Source organism: Glossina fuscipes, unplaced genomic scaffold, assembly GCF_014805625.2.
Source record: "Glossina fuscipes isolate IAEA_lab_2018 unplaced genomic scaffold, Yale_Gfus_2 3, whole genome shotgun sequence".
Lineage (NCBI taxonomy): Eukaryota > Metazoa > Arthropoda > Insecta > Diptera > Glossinidae > Glossina > Glossina fuscipes.
In genome coordinates, this window is record NW_023998417.1 from 12,332,134 (window position 1) to 12,345,828 (window position 13,695).

General features: G+C 32.5%; 1 protein-coding gene across 1 annotated transcript; it reads left to right on the forward strand.

Annotated features, from left to right (window-relative positions):
- Positions 1-993: 993 nt before the first annotated feature.
- LOC119634585 (ubiquitin-conjugating enzyme E2-17 kDa) lies at positions 994-12,803 on the forward strand. Its single transcript, XM_038028835.1, has 5 exons — positions 994-1,673; positions 9,093-9,156; positions 11,644-11,675; positions 11,893-12,076; positions 12,185-12,803. The coding sequence occupies exons 1-5, from the start codon at positions 1,650-1,652 to the stop codon at positions 12,322-12,324; spliced, it is 444 nt and encodes a 147-aa protein (XP_037884763.1). The 5' UTR covers positions 994-1,649; the 3' UTR covers positions 12,325-12,803.
- Positions 12,804-13,695: the final 892 nt, after the last annotated feature.

Sequence of the window (13,695 nt, forward strand, 5' to 3'; positions counted from 1 at the left end):
ATTTTTCACCGCTGTTTTTTCTGCCTATGACCTGACGAGGAATAAAAATTGACAACTTATTGTTGCTTATTTTCTTTTCCATCCGCAAAATAGTGTTGCCATGCTCAACACTTGTTTACTTTTTTATCTTTAGTCTATTGAGTTGCCGCAGTTATTAATTCGCAAAAAACAACGGAATATATCTAACGCCAAGTTATTGATAAAAACTGAAAACTTTCAAAATGAGAAATTGATTTTTTAATTTTTTAGTCGAAAGTAAGATAAATAATACAAAAATTTATTTTTTAAAGCAATTTAATGTCTTATTCAGTTCCGGTCTGTTATTTTCGTAGTAATTATATAATTGCGTGGATGCCCAAGAGTTTATTTCCTATTTAATATGTATACGATATTATTTCCTAGTAGAATAGCTTTAATCAATGTCTCATTGCAATTTCTTTAATAATCAACTCTTTATTATGTTGTAAAATTATAAATTATCTTTATAGAAATATACACAAAAAAACATAACAATCTATCCTCTTTTATGTACAAGCGTTAAAATATATTTTGGAAAAATTCAGAAATAAAGTATTAAAATTTTTAATTGTTTTCATTAATGTAGGACGTATTCCCTCGTTCGATTACTTTGTTTTGCAACCTAAAAATGAATACATAGTTGCATTTAAAAAATCTTATAGAAGTTATCGGTCTTAACGTTATCAAAACGAATGAAGTATCAAAAATTCCGTTTTGCGTAACACACAAAATAAATTTCAGAAAACGGCGTCAAAAATTTAAAAGTTCATTAAATTATATTGTATTCGCCTCATATACACATTAGTTATCGTTTGAATTCGCCGCTAATGGCAAATCAGTTCAGCTAGGTGAATGGCAAACATTTTGCGTCTAGCTGGAGAAAAGTGCAAGTGGTGCGAATCTGTGGAAGTGTTGTGCATTTATACAAAAAGATAAAATTTCTTTATCAATTAAACAAAAAAATATTCTGGAATATTTTATAAAAAGTAGGCGAACTGAAATTATTGTTAAAAGGAATTGATGTTTTGTCTTTACAAATTTTTATGAGACATACGAAATATTGTCAATTGGTGTTCAGCAAAAACGAAGCGAAGGAAAAAGAACATTGAAAAAACATTTTTATTTTTTATTGCCATTAAATACAGCAAGTTTGAGCGACAAGGCGAACTGTGGGAAAAATCCCCGGCGAGAGAAATAGTTGTCAAAGAAAAGCCGCGCGCAAGTTGCACAGACTGCTATCCCTTTCTCATTTTGCAAACAAGTCGCGGGATATAGTAACTAGTTGAGACAATTGATACAAGTGCTTTGGAACGTGTAGTGCGTTCTCTTTCTAATTGGTTTTGCTTATTCAGTTCGTTGTGTGGTCGGCGAGCCGAGTTTCGTACGTTCGTCAAAAAGCAGTCTGCTGCGAGATATTGTGAATTCGTCTTACTACACCATCATTTGCCAAAACTTTGAATCAAGCAAAGAAGAAAATTCATTCTTTTTTCTTTTTTATTATTTTCATAAAAAATATAATTAAGAAATTTGGTTTTTGTGCGTGAAGCTCCAACACAGTGAGCCGCCCTACAGACACCCATACATTTAGATATTCTACTAAAGAAAGAAAATCAAATTTTTAACAGCATAAAATGGCGTTAAAAAGAATTAATAAGGTATGTTTGGCAAAAAAACAAAGAAAAATACAAAAAACGAAATTAAGTGAATAGATATTTTCGTTTAAAAAATAATGCATAGAAAGAACGAGAATGTTAAAAAAAATGCTAAGAGGAAGCTGATGAATTGTGAAAATGAAAATTGTGTAAATTTTTTCGTATAAAATTTTTATGCAAGAAATGTGAAACGTCGTCGTCGTCTCCCCGAAAGTGAAAAAAAAAATGAAACGAATAAAAGACGGGGAAAAATTGATCGAAAAAGAAAGAAAAAGATGGGGATCCGAATGAGACACCACAGACATGGCACGAAATTTAATTTTTTTTTCATGTACGCTGTTCTCCACTGAAAACATGATATAAAAAAAACGCTGAAACTGAATGATTTTTCGAGATAAAGTGTGCAATGTGTGTGATAATGACAACGTTGTTAAAAAACCTACATCAGTCCAACAGGCAACGTGTGTTTATTTTATTTGTCACGATTTGATGGGAATGAGGGATATGTATGTAGAGTGTCCTCTGATCTATAATCACCTTAACTTATGTGAATTTGTGCACATGTGTTACAAAGAAAGGACATATACAATGAAGGATGTAAATCTATGACCTCCAGAAGTATAGCAGTTAATGGGGAAAAAGATATAGAATGGGGAAAATGCTACGACGGGACACAAAGGAAGGCATTTTTAATCTTTTCTAAACACCACTTTCAAGGTGTGTTACTCAACGATTAACTTTGGATTGCACGCAAACGAATGATTGTTGCAAATTGGGATTAATTTAATATTGTTGAATTATCAGTGAAAAAACGGCACAATTCTTTTTGGAAATTTTGAGTAGATATTCGCAAAAAGGACAAAAAGAAATCTTTGTTATAGATACGTAGAAAAACAGAAGGAAGCGACAGAAACGTCATTTTTTCTTTTTCGTTTTTCTTTTTTTTTTTTTTTTTTGAACAGATATGTCAGCGTCTTGTGTCGTCTTTTTGCGCGAAGAAGTACTATCCACTGCACTGTGGTCAGATTCATATTCTGTTTCATTTTATCATTCGAATGAAGTTTATATACAGAAATATTGTTGTATAGCTGTCCCTTTCGTTCATCTGACAAATGCCTTCCGATGTATTAAATCCATATGTGGACATAGACAGCAGCAGAGGCATTACCAGTACTCAACGCCCCTTGGTCAATGCCGGCTTAATTTTTAGTTTCCAATTTTTTTTTGTTTTATTCATTTTGGATTTGGAAGATTGCATGTAATCCAAATTGTAATTTATTTTAGCTTTCTCGACGATCATTTATGTTAGCCTGATCTTTCTATCTTTACTAATTAATATTCGTATTGTTTTTATTCTGCCAACGTTTATGTTAATTGTTGTGTTTTAATTTTTTGTTTGTCATCGTGGTTGCTTCTTCCGTTTTCATCCAACTTTTTTATGTATTGGACAGAGTTGCATTTATTTTAGGTGAATATTCTTAGCAGATCTTATTAAAGTCAGCCAAAGTTGAAGTAAATTAAATTTTAATTTATTATAATTAATAATATTTGCTTGAATTTATTCTCTACGACGCACTTTCTCTCCACTTCTTTTGTTGTTTTTTTTCTCTATTTTATACATATTTTACACAAAGCCACCATCACAGTCGACGTCGTCATGGCCATTGAATTTGAAAATTTACTTGTGTTTTTTATGTAAAAGAGGAAAAATTAATTGGAAATAGTGAAACTAATGAAAATTGAAAAGTAAAGGTGAAACCGTCTACAAATGAAAAGGAGTTTTGTGAAATGTTAACGCAATAAAACCCTTTTAATTCGACGTTTACCAAAGACGTACATCTAAAATTTACAGAGCATTTATTTAAGAAGCAGAAGTTTTTCCAACAACTTTCTAAGGTGACGACCTTACATCTTTACTACGCGATGAGAGTTAATTGAAAGCAACCTTCTTTATATATGTATACACAAATCTAATGTGAATGAATTGGTAATTTGTGCGACATATGACGTAACAAATCGAAGTGTCTACTGTTTCCTTTGACGATGTATTTTTCTTAGCTAAATTTTTTTTCGGTGGTTTGCAGTTCAGCGCAAGTTCATTGTATTTTTCTTTTCATGTTTTCCTGTTATGCTTTCCTTCGTGCATTATATTATAAATTCGTAATCAAAAGTATATCCAGATACAAGGAGCAATTTCTATCCCTCGAATGCTGTACACATTTTTGTACTTTAGTGTTGCCTCTTCAAAAATTCCTCTTCTATTTTGACGTGAGAAGTTCGCCATCAATTAAAGAATATTTGGAAGTAAATAAACCCTAAGTGCACCTTCGACTTATTGAATGCTGGCGCTCTTGCGCTAGCTTGCTTGTTCAGTTTCTCTTCATCATTTAGCAGCTCAATAGGTTATTTTGCTAGTACACGTACATACATAGTGATATATATAAGCGAAGTATTTTGTTTACAGGTAAGCAAAAGTGCGGCTATATCGTATTAATGATATTAAAAATAATTTGGTTTCAACTGTCGAAATACTATTAAGGGGAATGTGGTTTTTAATATCGAGGAGTCTCAATATTCAACTACGAAAAGCAGAGGCTCGTCAATCCCGGCAGAACTTAAAATTACAAAGTTACGTCTAGGACGCGGGCCCCTCCATCGCATATTTTAGTGTAACGTAAATTGATGCAGGAAGGTAGAAAAGGTCATCTTAGTTTCTTGCTTATTGTAGAGATATGTGTGAGGGCTAATTGTATCTAATTTGGTATTGAGTATCTTGGTAAATATGAGTAACCTTTAGAAGACAAATATTTGGCTTGTTTTTTTTTTTTTTTGAACTCGTTTTTTGCCTATCGAGGAGGCGGCCATGGAGCCATCGAGTGGCATGTGATATTTAGAGGAAGGGACGGACAAGTTTACACCGATTCTACGTTTGTAGTACAAGGGCAGGACAATTTGGTTTTCTTGCTTGTTTCATTTTCTTCTTGATATTTCATCCTTAGTGAATGAGTTATTATAAAAATCGTTTATTAATAAATATTAACCTATTTATATGTATTTTTGTTAAAGGCTTATATATCAATAATAATAATTTTTCTCTTTTATTCTTTGTACAATCGTTGTTGTTGTGTAGCACTGAAAGGCTTTTTACGATAATCTCTGATTTTTCCTTTCATTATCATTGTATCTTTATTTTAATGGTCTGAGAGTGTTGGGGGATGCATGATTCATAGTTGCTTTTGTCAGTAAAAATACATCTGGCTTCCACGGCAAACTAACGAAGTGCTGCTTGCAGTTGTGTTTTTTTTCCCAACCTTTCCATTGTAAGTTTATGATTTTGTCTTTCAACTGTTACGAATAGGGCTAAACTTTTTTAACTAAACAACTAACTTGATTTACATTTGCATGGTAGAAACATTATTTTTTAGACTATGAAGTTTCGTTGCAAAGAAAGCGAAAACCAATTTGCTATACATTGCGACCCGTATTAAGGCATCAACGGCAAGTGTCGTCTGTCTGCACATAAATGATTAAAAAACGCAAGGAAATTTATTAATGACAGATATCTTCAACTTTTTAACGAAATGGGGCATCGGGTGCCGTTGCCTTTTTAATATCAGTTTAATTTTTATTCTGAACTTCTCGCTTAAATTCGATAAGACCCCAAAGCTTTTTATACGACGCGATTAATATTGAAAAGAAAGAAATCAAAGAAAGCGGGTCGAGCCATTCCTCTACACGGAAGGTGTACCATATATATGTAAACAAAAGACAAAACAAACAGTTACTTTTTATTTAATGCTCGCTAAGAGAATCAAGAAATTCGCAAATCCCCTGACATTATGTTACGTCTTTCTGTAACGCCGAGCTCAAACTCAAAACAACAAAGACAATGGAAGATAAAAATACTTTTCAAGACTTAATTATGTTTAATATTAGAATGAAAATATTGAATAAATCGATTATATGAACTATTTTATAAAATCGTCATTAAAGGACAATTAGAATAGACGCAAGTTCAAGGATGAATTAAATATCCCTTAATTGGCAAAAATCTGAAGGTTAAAAGTCAACTCATTAGTCTTATTAATATTATGTAATTCCTTGTGCTCTACGACTACGAGCAGCTTTTGCTTGTAACTGTTGTTTTTATATTACGATTTGACGACAACATTACGCTATGATAGCAGCTAATACAAACGCAAACATACATATATATGTATGTGCATACATTCGAAAGCCGTTGCCGTCTGTTTGTTCTATTTTTGTGTGTGTTTTATATCTATATACAGACCAATTATTCCGAAGGGTAAAATTATTACCGAATAACTGAAATTTCTTTATTCCATTTAAGTTATGAATATGACTCTAGCTTTAAAGCTGCCAGCATTAATATTAGCTCCTCGCAGTCCGAATTTTTTTTCTACCATTAACTCCTTCTTAATTGCAAGTAATAAGTATCAAGATGTGAGAAACGAATTATTCGCACCTGGAAGAGGCGTTTTCTTAAGCTACCGAGCAATTTTAAATAACTGAGGACGATTAGAGTTTATTTAAAGTAGGGAAGCGATCAGTTAAATTATTTTTTTATATATACCTTGTTCCGCTCTTTAGTTGCGTTTCTGAATTATTTACGCAATAAGCTTCCAGTATGCATTTAAATTTTCCCAGACGTTGTGAGCTCTAAGGAGAAGAGGGTCGCTTGTGATTAAGAGTCATTTGAGGAAGACGCAACGACGGACATGAGCATATTTTAGAATCACGTAGATTTTTGAGCGATTTCGGTGCGATTTTTTCGGTCTTGGGTCACCTTGGCTGCACGATATTCACTCGATGCGGTCGTATGCGTAGATCCAAGTGTAATCTGCGGTAATGCTACAATAGCTGATGTCAAACAATCGCAGCAACACAGAAAAAAAAAAAGTTTCATGACTTCATCTTACTTTTTAGTAAGAATATTGGATCACATGCATCACATACGATAATTAATTGGAAACATTTGATAACATCTTTGATAATTCTTATCGCATTAAATCGAAGTAAGGAAAGACATGTCGCTTTGCGTGTAAAGCTTCTTAAAAACAAAGTGGGAAAAATTGTGAATTCATTCTTTTCTCGTTTTAATTGTAACCGGTTTCATTTTATATAATTAATAATTTCGTATAATTAATAATATTGCTAATGACTTACTCACTGACTAACTGGCAATGACTTATGCCATTGGCAATAGACATTTGAGATAATGGCGAATTATCTATCTTCCAATGTAAATCATTATCTAATTTCGGTAAAATTACTTAATACATAGAAAAAGAAGAAGAAGAAGAAAACGTATTAATTTCTTCTTCGTTTGAATTTTTTTATTTAACTCGTATGAGATTGTTATCAAGCTTGCTTAATTTGTATTCGTTAATTCATTTATTTTCATTAGCTGCTGGCGTTAATTATTATTTGTTGTAATGCTCTTTTTCTTTTTCTTCTTTTTTTTTTTTTAATTTTTAGTTTATTATAGAGCATAACATTAGTTTTAATCACTAATTGTATTTAGCCAAAAAGCAACAAAAACATCACTTTTTTTAGTAATTGTTTAATGTTCAAGTTTTTATGCAATCGTTTGTTTAGTTTTTATTATTATTTCATTTGTTTTTAAATTATTTATACTTAAAGGCATTTAAGTATACATATGTGTACATAGTAAGGCATATATATATATATATGGAATATAATCTAAATATGTGTTGTATTTTAGTCTTAATATTGTAATTATTGTGGTCGTCGTTTTTATATTATTCCTGTCTGACGCTATGTTAAACGTCGGTCTTTCTATTCTTGGCCACATGTATGCAATTTTTTGATATCTCTTCCTTATATTTTCATTTTACATACACATCTGTGCTCGTGAGGCACACTTTTTTATATGTACACAATGACTGAATGAGTTAATACACGTGTCGGTGTGTATATGCTTCGATATTTAATTTTTTTTTTTTATATATATATATATATTTATATATAATGCAATGCCAGACAGGCGGGATATGAAAATTTGATTTGATGTCATCAGATGTTGTTTTTTTTTTTTTTTTTAAATGTGTGGTCATATGTGCGTGTATGTGCCCACATAGGTACGTTTGAATATTTAATGAATGTGCCTTTGGTGCAAAATTTTCCTTTTCAATAATTTTTATATCTATCACAGACGACAGGATAAGCCAGAGGGATACAACAGCTTTCACCAAACGTTTGTAGAACGAACAAACAGGCATTAGAAGTTCCCTTAACATTAAGTACATGTTTCACTCACGAGGGAGATTCCCTAAGGCAACTTGCCCGCGAACATGTGTGGCTTGTTTGATATTCTTAAAAAGTCAAGATTAGAAAGACAAAGTCCGAACCTGGGCATATTATTTCAAGTTTGCGTTTAAATTAAAAGCAGAATCCGCATTGACAAAGCCACCAGTGTTCGTTCATTTCAACAGGTTGGATTGGCTTTCGATTTGACGTTTACTTTATAGCCAATATTCATAGAATTGCATAAATGCTTTGGCAATTGTTTAGCTGAAAAAGTTTGCGATTTTTATAAATATTTATAAAAATAAGGCAAAAGGTACTCGAAATTCGTTTTAAGGCGACTGCACATATCGTATTTTATAAATGACTGGTTTTGTAGGTGGCGTAGTGTTGCAGTAGTATCGAAGTACACAGTTACAATAAAAATAAGTCAGTCTTTTTACACCTAACTGCCGCTTATTATACTATAGTTATGTTTTTAGGTTTTTCTTCTTATAATTTTTTTTTTTTTTTTTTTGTTTTCTTCTTTTTGAATTTATTCTTGTGTAAATATATGCCCACCTATAGCTAGAGCTCTTTACATTGTATGCATTTAAAATGTTTGGTGGTGTTGGTGTACTTTTTGTTGTTGTTGTTGTTATTATATTTTTGGATTTTGTTACAATAGTTGCTGCCAAAAAATGTGTTTTCAGTTTTTATTATGATTTTTGCTTTAGGGGGTCAGTGAACTTAAAAACATTTTCGTTGTTCTTAATACGCAATCAGTAGTTATAAGTGTGTATATGCGAAATTCTATTTTCTCTTGTTATGGTGTTAGTGCTGCGGCTACGCTTCAATGCAAACAAAAAACTTTTTCTATATAGTAACTTTTACTATAAATCTTTGTTTTGCATAAAACAAAAACAACAACAGCAAAAAAAAATGCAAGGAACAAAACGTCACACATATTACATGGTCAACAGCGCTCAGTCTTAAAAGATATGATTCACTGTCTCTTTTCATAGAGAAAGAAGTATTTTTTTTGCATTCTCGTCTATTCTATGTATATTAGAAAGATAATGATGTATATGTTCGCTTATTTTTATTTTTTTTTTTATATATAACGTACCTTTAAATTTTTACAATTATTTGCAGGAATTACAAGATTTGGGCAGAGATCCACCTGCGCAATGTTCAGCTGGCCCAGTAGGAGATGATTGTAAGTTGGTTTTATGATTACACATTTTATCTTACGTATCTATAAAAGTACATGAAATCAGGGCAAACATTTTCAATACGTTTAATTTGACGTTTGCAGAACACATACAAGACAGCGCTAGTAGTCAGTTGAGGAATTATGTTCTCTTTATTTCTTGGTCCGTTGTGAAAATGATTGAAAGATGTATATAATCAATTCTAGTAATATCGCGAATTAAATGATCTTGTGCTGCACCTTTGCGAATTTCGTTTCGTAAGCTTCGTTCCATTCCTTGTGCAAACCGTACTGCACGGAAAACATTATGAAGTCGCCGCTAGACAAAGCAAGTGATATCGGAGAGCCAGCCAGCCAGCCAGCCAGTCTAATCTTTCTTTGTAGTTACTGTCGCGGAATAATAAATCTGCTACAGAAGACAAATTGTCCGGATTTATTGGCAGATCGCGACCGGCCGTTGTCTCCCCTCCCTTTTCCCCACCAGCTGCTAACCATCGCTTTATTACATGGATAGATTAAATATATATGATTGAATATATATCATATATATATATATATATTTCATTGTATTATGCATGTTGTGCTCGGTCACAACACCAGAACAAAGCTATTGGTGTCTGCATAATATAGTGAAATATCTGGCGAAAATATTGATGTGTTGGACTCCTTTTAAGATTCAATGCAAGGCTCAGAAGAACGTCATCAAAAATGAGAAATTGCTCAATAACACAATTACTAAAAAGTGTCATAATCATGCTAGGCAACAGGGTAGAGGGACATTGTGTCCGACTAGCCGTATAGATAAAATTGTAACCACTGCGAAGAAAGCTTCAACTACAAAGAATTAAAAAATTTTAGTTTTTCCTGTTTCGTGTGTTCTCCTGGATCAATCGTCAATGTTTTATAGTTTCCCTTTGTTTTTTCCCAGCACACAAACAACATTGCATACAACATTTTTTCTTTTTGATGATTTGGAACACATCTCTGTCACATTGCCAAAGCTATTGTCGCGAGCATAGTGCTAGAACAATATAGTAAAAGACATCCACATTTGCTGTGCGCGAAACCTTGTATTCTTCCTTGTAACGTAAAGTAACGTGAAACTAAAAGCCATTATTATTACCCTTCTCTAAACCTTAGTGCTTTTCTTTTACTTCATGTAATAACCATTTGGCTCCTGAAGCGATTATTTCCCAATTGAGGGCATTTAAGAAACGCTGCTTTACTAGCAATCATGCAAGCAAAACTTACCGCCATCGGTTACGCGCATATAACATTCGATATACGTATTATTTCTATTTATACTAAACGCGATATAATTTGTGTCGTAGTAAATAGTATATTTTGCATGTATTTAGCCCGCATGTGCACTTCAGATATCGATCAACAATTCCCAGGACTGGTTTATAGATATCTCTCTTTCTGACGAAAAATTCATATTGTTATTGGAAATACAATTTCACGGCATTTGTGAAGCGGTGTCGTAAGGACACTGATGATGCTAAACGCGATGAGCACTTTCTGAGATTGCTGGCATTTTTAAGACATCACAACGCGCTGTACTCACTAGTTTGCGGGAAAATTTGTCTCTAAGAAATACATTTTTGCAAAATTGCCTTTTTTTACTCACAGAGGGACACGTCCGCTACAAACCAAAGAATTAATTTCCTTAATCCAAATATATTGTCCGCTTGGAAATTTCGAAAAGGATTTTCTTGCAGGAAGAAAAAGTGGGATTCAATGGTGACGTGAAAGCTGAAGCATATTTTTAAAGTCTGAAGAGAGCGTTCTATATAAAAAGGCATTCAAATGTTGGGGTAGTTGGGTGTTGGGTGTTGGGGAATGATTGTTTTATTGTTGAAGGAATAAATCCGAACCTTTCTGGTCCGTTTGGTTCCGGGACTTAGTGATCGATATATTATATATGTAGTGGCCTTCGAATACACCACAAAAACCTTTGGCACGGTGCTTAAAGGCAGAATCGTAAATATTCCGATTCTTGTAATTGTAGGTAACATTCAATAGCGCCACTTAATGGTTGCTCGCTCTTTTACAGCCATTCCAACCAAATACACATGCACCTCATCAACTAATGTACTTTCAGGCAAAACATATGTAAGGTGGTTGTGTGCAGACTGCGGTAGTTTTTTATGTCTATTTTTTTAAACGCTTGAAAATGTGTTACTCTGGCTAATGTTTTTTACTAATGTGGGCCAAGGTATCTTTCATTTAGGTTTGACCTTTAGAAACTTTGGAGAAATTTTGTGGAGAAATTTATATAGATTTGAAGTTTTCTGTATGTTTTCTAGGTTCGGAAAAATCCAATGATGCATTTATTTTTAAGATAAATTAAAGTCGATTGAGAATTAGCCCTAAAGCCTTTCTGATATTTGATGTATTTGTTCCAAAGCTGGTCACTCAATATGTAATGTTATTATATTAATATCGAAATCGTTAATGAAATCTTTCTCGTCCTTTTTTTCTTCTTTACAGTATTTCACTGGCAGGCAACAATAATGGGACCGGTAAGAGACATTTTTTGCATTTAGTTGACTCATCCATTGTTAGATGGATCTCGTTGTGTAGAAATTTTGTGACAATAAAGAACTTCAGATATTGTTTGTTGATAAAGCAATTGGAAGAAGAAGAAGCAAATATGTTTTGTTGTAAAAACCTTCCTTGCTTTTTTTTTTTTTAAATTAAAGTGAATTTTTTTTTTTATTATTATATACGTCGTTTCAGCCTGACAGCCCGTATCAAGGTGGTGTGTTTTTCTTAACAATTCATTTTCCGACAGATTATCCATTCAAACCGCCTAAAGTGGCTTTTACAACGCGTATATACCATCCAAACATTAACAGCAACGGTTCGATTTGTCTCGATATATTAAGATCTCAATGGTCGCCAGCACTTACTATATCAAAAGGTATGGACGGAAATGAAATTTTGGTTTTCTTTTTTTTTTTAACATTAATCACAAAAAAAAAAATAATAAACAAATAAGTAAATGAAAATTTTCAATTTCATTTTGCAGTTTTATTATCAATTTGCTCTCTACTCTGTGATCCGAATCCAGATGATCCGTTGGTACCAGAGATTGCAAGAATATATAAAACTGATCGGGAAAAATATAATGAATTGGCACGAGAGTGGACCAGAAAGTATGCTATGTGATGCGTTCCAGTTTGTAAAATTGATCCGTCGTCGTTGTCGTCGTCGTCGTTGTCATACTTATTATTATAGTATATCGTCAACAATAAAAACAATAGGAAAAGCAGTAAATGCAGCAACTGCCGCCGCCGCCGCCGCCGCCGCAGCAGAAATGAATAGTTTTAACATCTATAACTATTTATACGACAGCAGCAACAACAACAACAAAAACAGCAACAATAGCATGAAAAGTTTTGTAATGAAGAAGGATTTTGCTACTATTTTAAAAACATCAACTGCAGCAACAACAACATAAACAATAGCAAACTACAACAACCAACAACAACAACAACAACAACCAACAACAACAACCAACAACATATTGCAAACGCTCTTTAAACAAATACAAATAAAACAAGAAATACTACACAATATGGAAAACAAGATGATATGGAAGGAGAAAAATTTAAAATATTAATATTAATAATAATATAATAATAATAATAAAAAATATCTAAAAAAAAAAAACACAAAAAACAGCAAACATTTATTCAGTTATGCAAAACAATAAAAAAGAAGAAAAAAAAAGAAAAAAGAAGAGGATTGAAAATGAAAAGCAAAACTCTATCAACTACAACAACAATTAATTACAAAACGAAAAGCATACACCGCTCTACAGACATATTAAAAACATGCGTGAGATGGGCTAAGAACGACGCGCAATAGGAAAAGTTTAAAAAAAAAAAAAAAAAAAAAAAACGGATGAACCTAAAGAGAGAAGAGAATAAAATTAAATCTAATTAAGACAAAAACAAAAACAAAAACATCATAACAATTTACTTATTATTGTATTTATAATTAAACAAAAACAAAAAAAAAAAAAAGGAAAATAAGTATAAATAATTCTTCTTCACACATATGTAGACCGGAACAGCAGAAAAATTGATTGAACTAACAACCGCAGGCAACAGACGTTTGAGAGAGTTGAAAGAGGATACAAAGCACTTTTCTTACCTCCAATTAACAAGCAACATTAGGGTTCTCGTTTGCACACTTCATTCACTCCAAAAAGTCAAAAAAGAGGTTTGAAGAGAAATCGAAACCTTATCGTTCAATAAAATAAAAAGTCAAGAGATTTTAGGAATATTTTAAGATTGAAAATAATATATATGTGAATAAATATCTAAATATTTTTTGGCGGGGCAAGTAAGTAAAGAATTTCAACAACACCTCAACCCTCGCCGGATCTGCGAATAAATCTGGTAGTCTATCAACAACTGTAGCGTACTATAACTTGATTTTGTGGAGCTCTGGTTGAGGTCGTATATTTTCGACTTTGCTCTCCTTTTTCTTCTTCGTCTTCGTCTTCGTTTTCGTCTTCTTCTTCCTCCTCCT

Bases quoted from the DNA above. Each gene is read 5' to 3' on its own strand.
- LOC119634585 (XM_038028835.1), top strand. From the start codon at position 1,650: ATGGCGTTAAAAAGAATTAATAAG. The intron at 1,674-9,092 runs GTATGTTTGGCA...AATTATTTGCAG, and splicing joins CGTTAAAAAGAATTAATAAG to GAATTACAAGATTTGGGCAG. The intron at 11,676-11,892 runs GTAAGAGACATT...ACGTCGTTTCAG, and splicing joins AGGCAACAATAATGGGACCG to CCTGACAGCCCGTATCAAGG.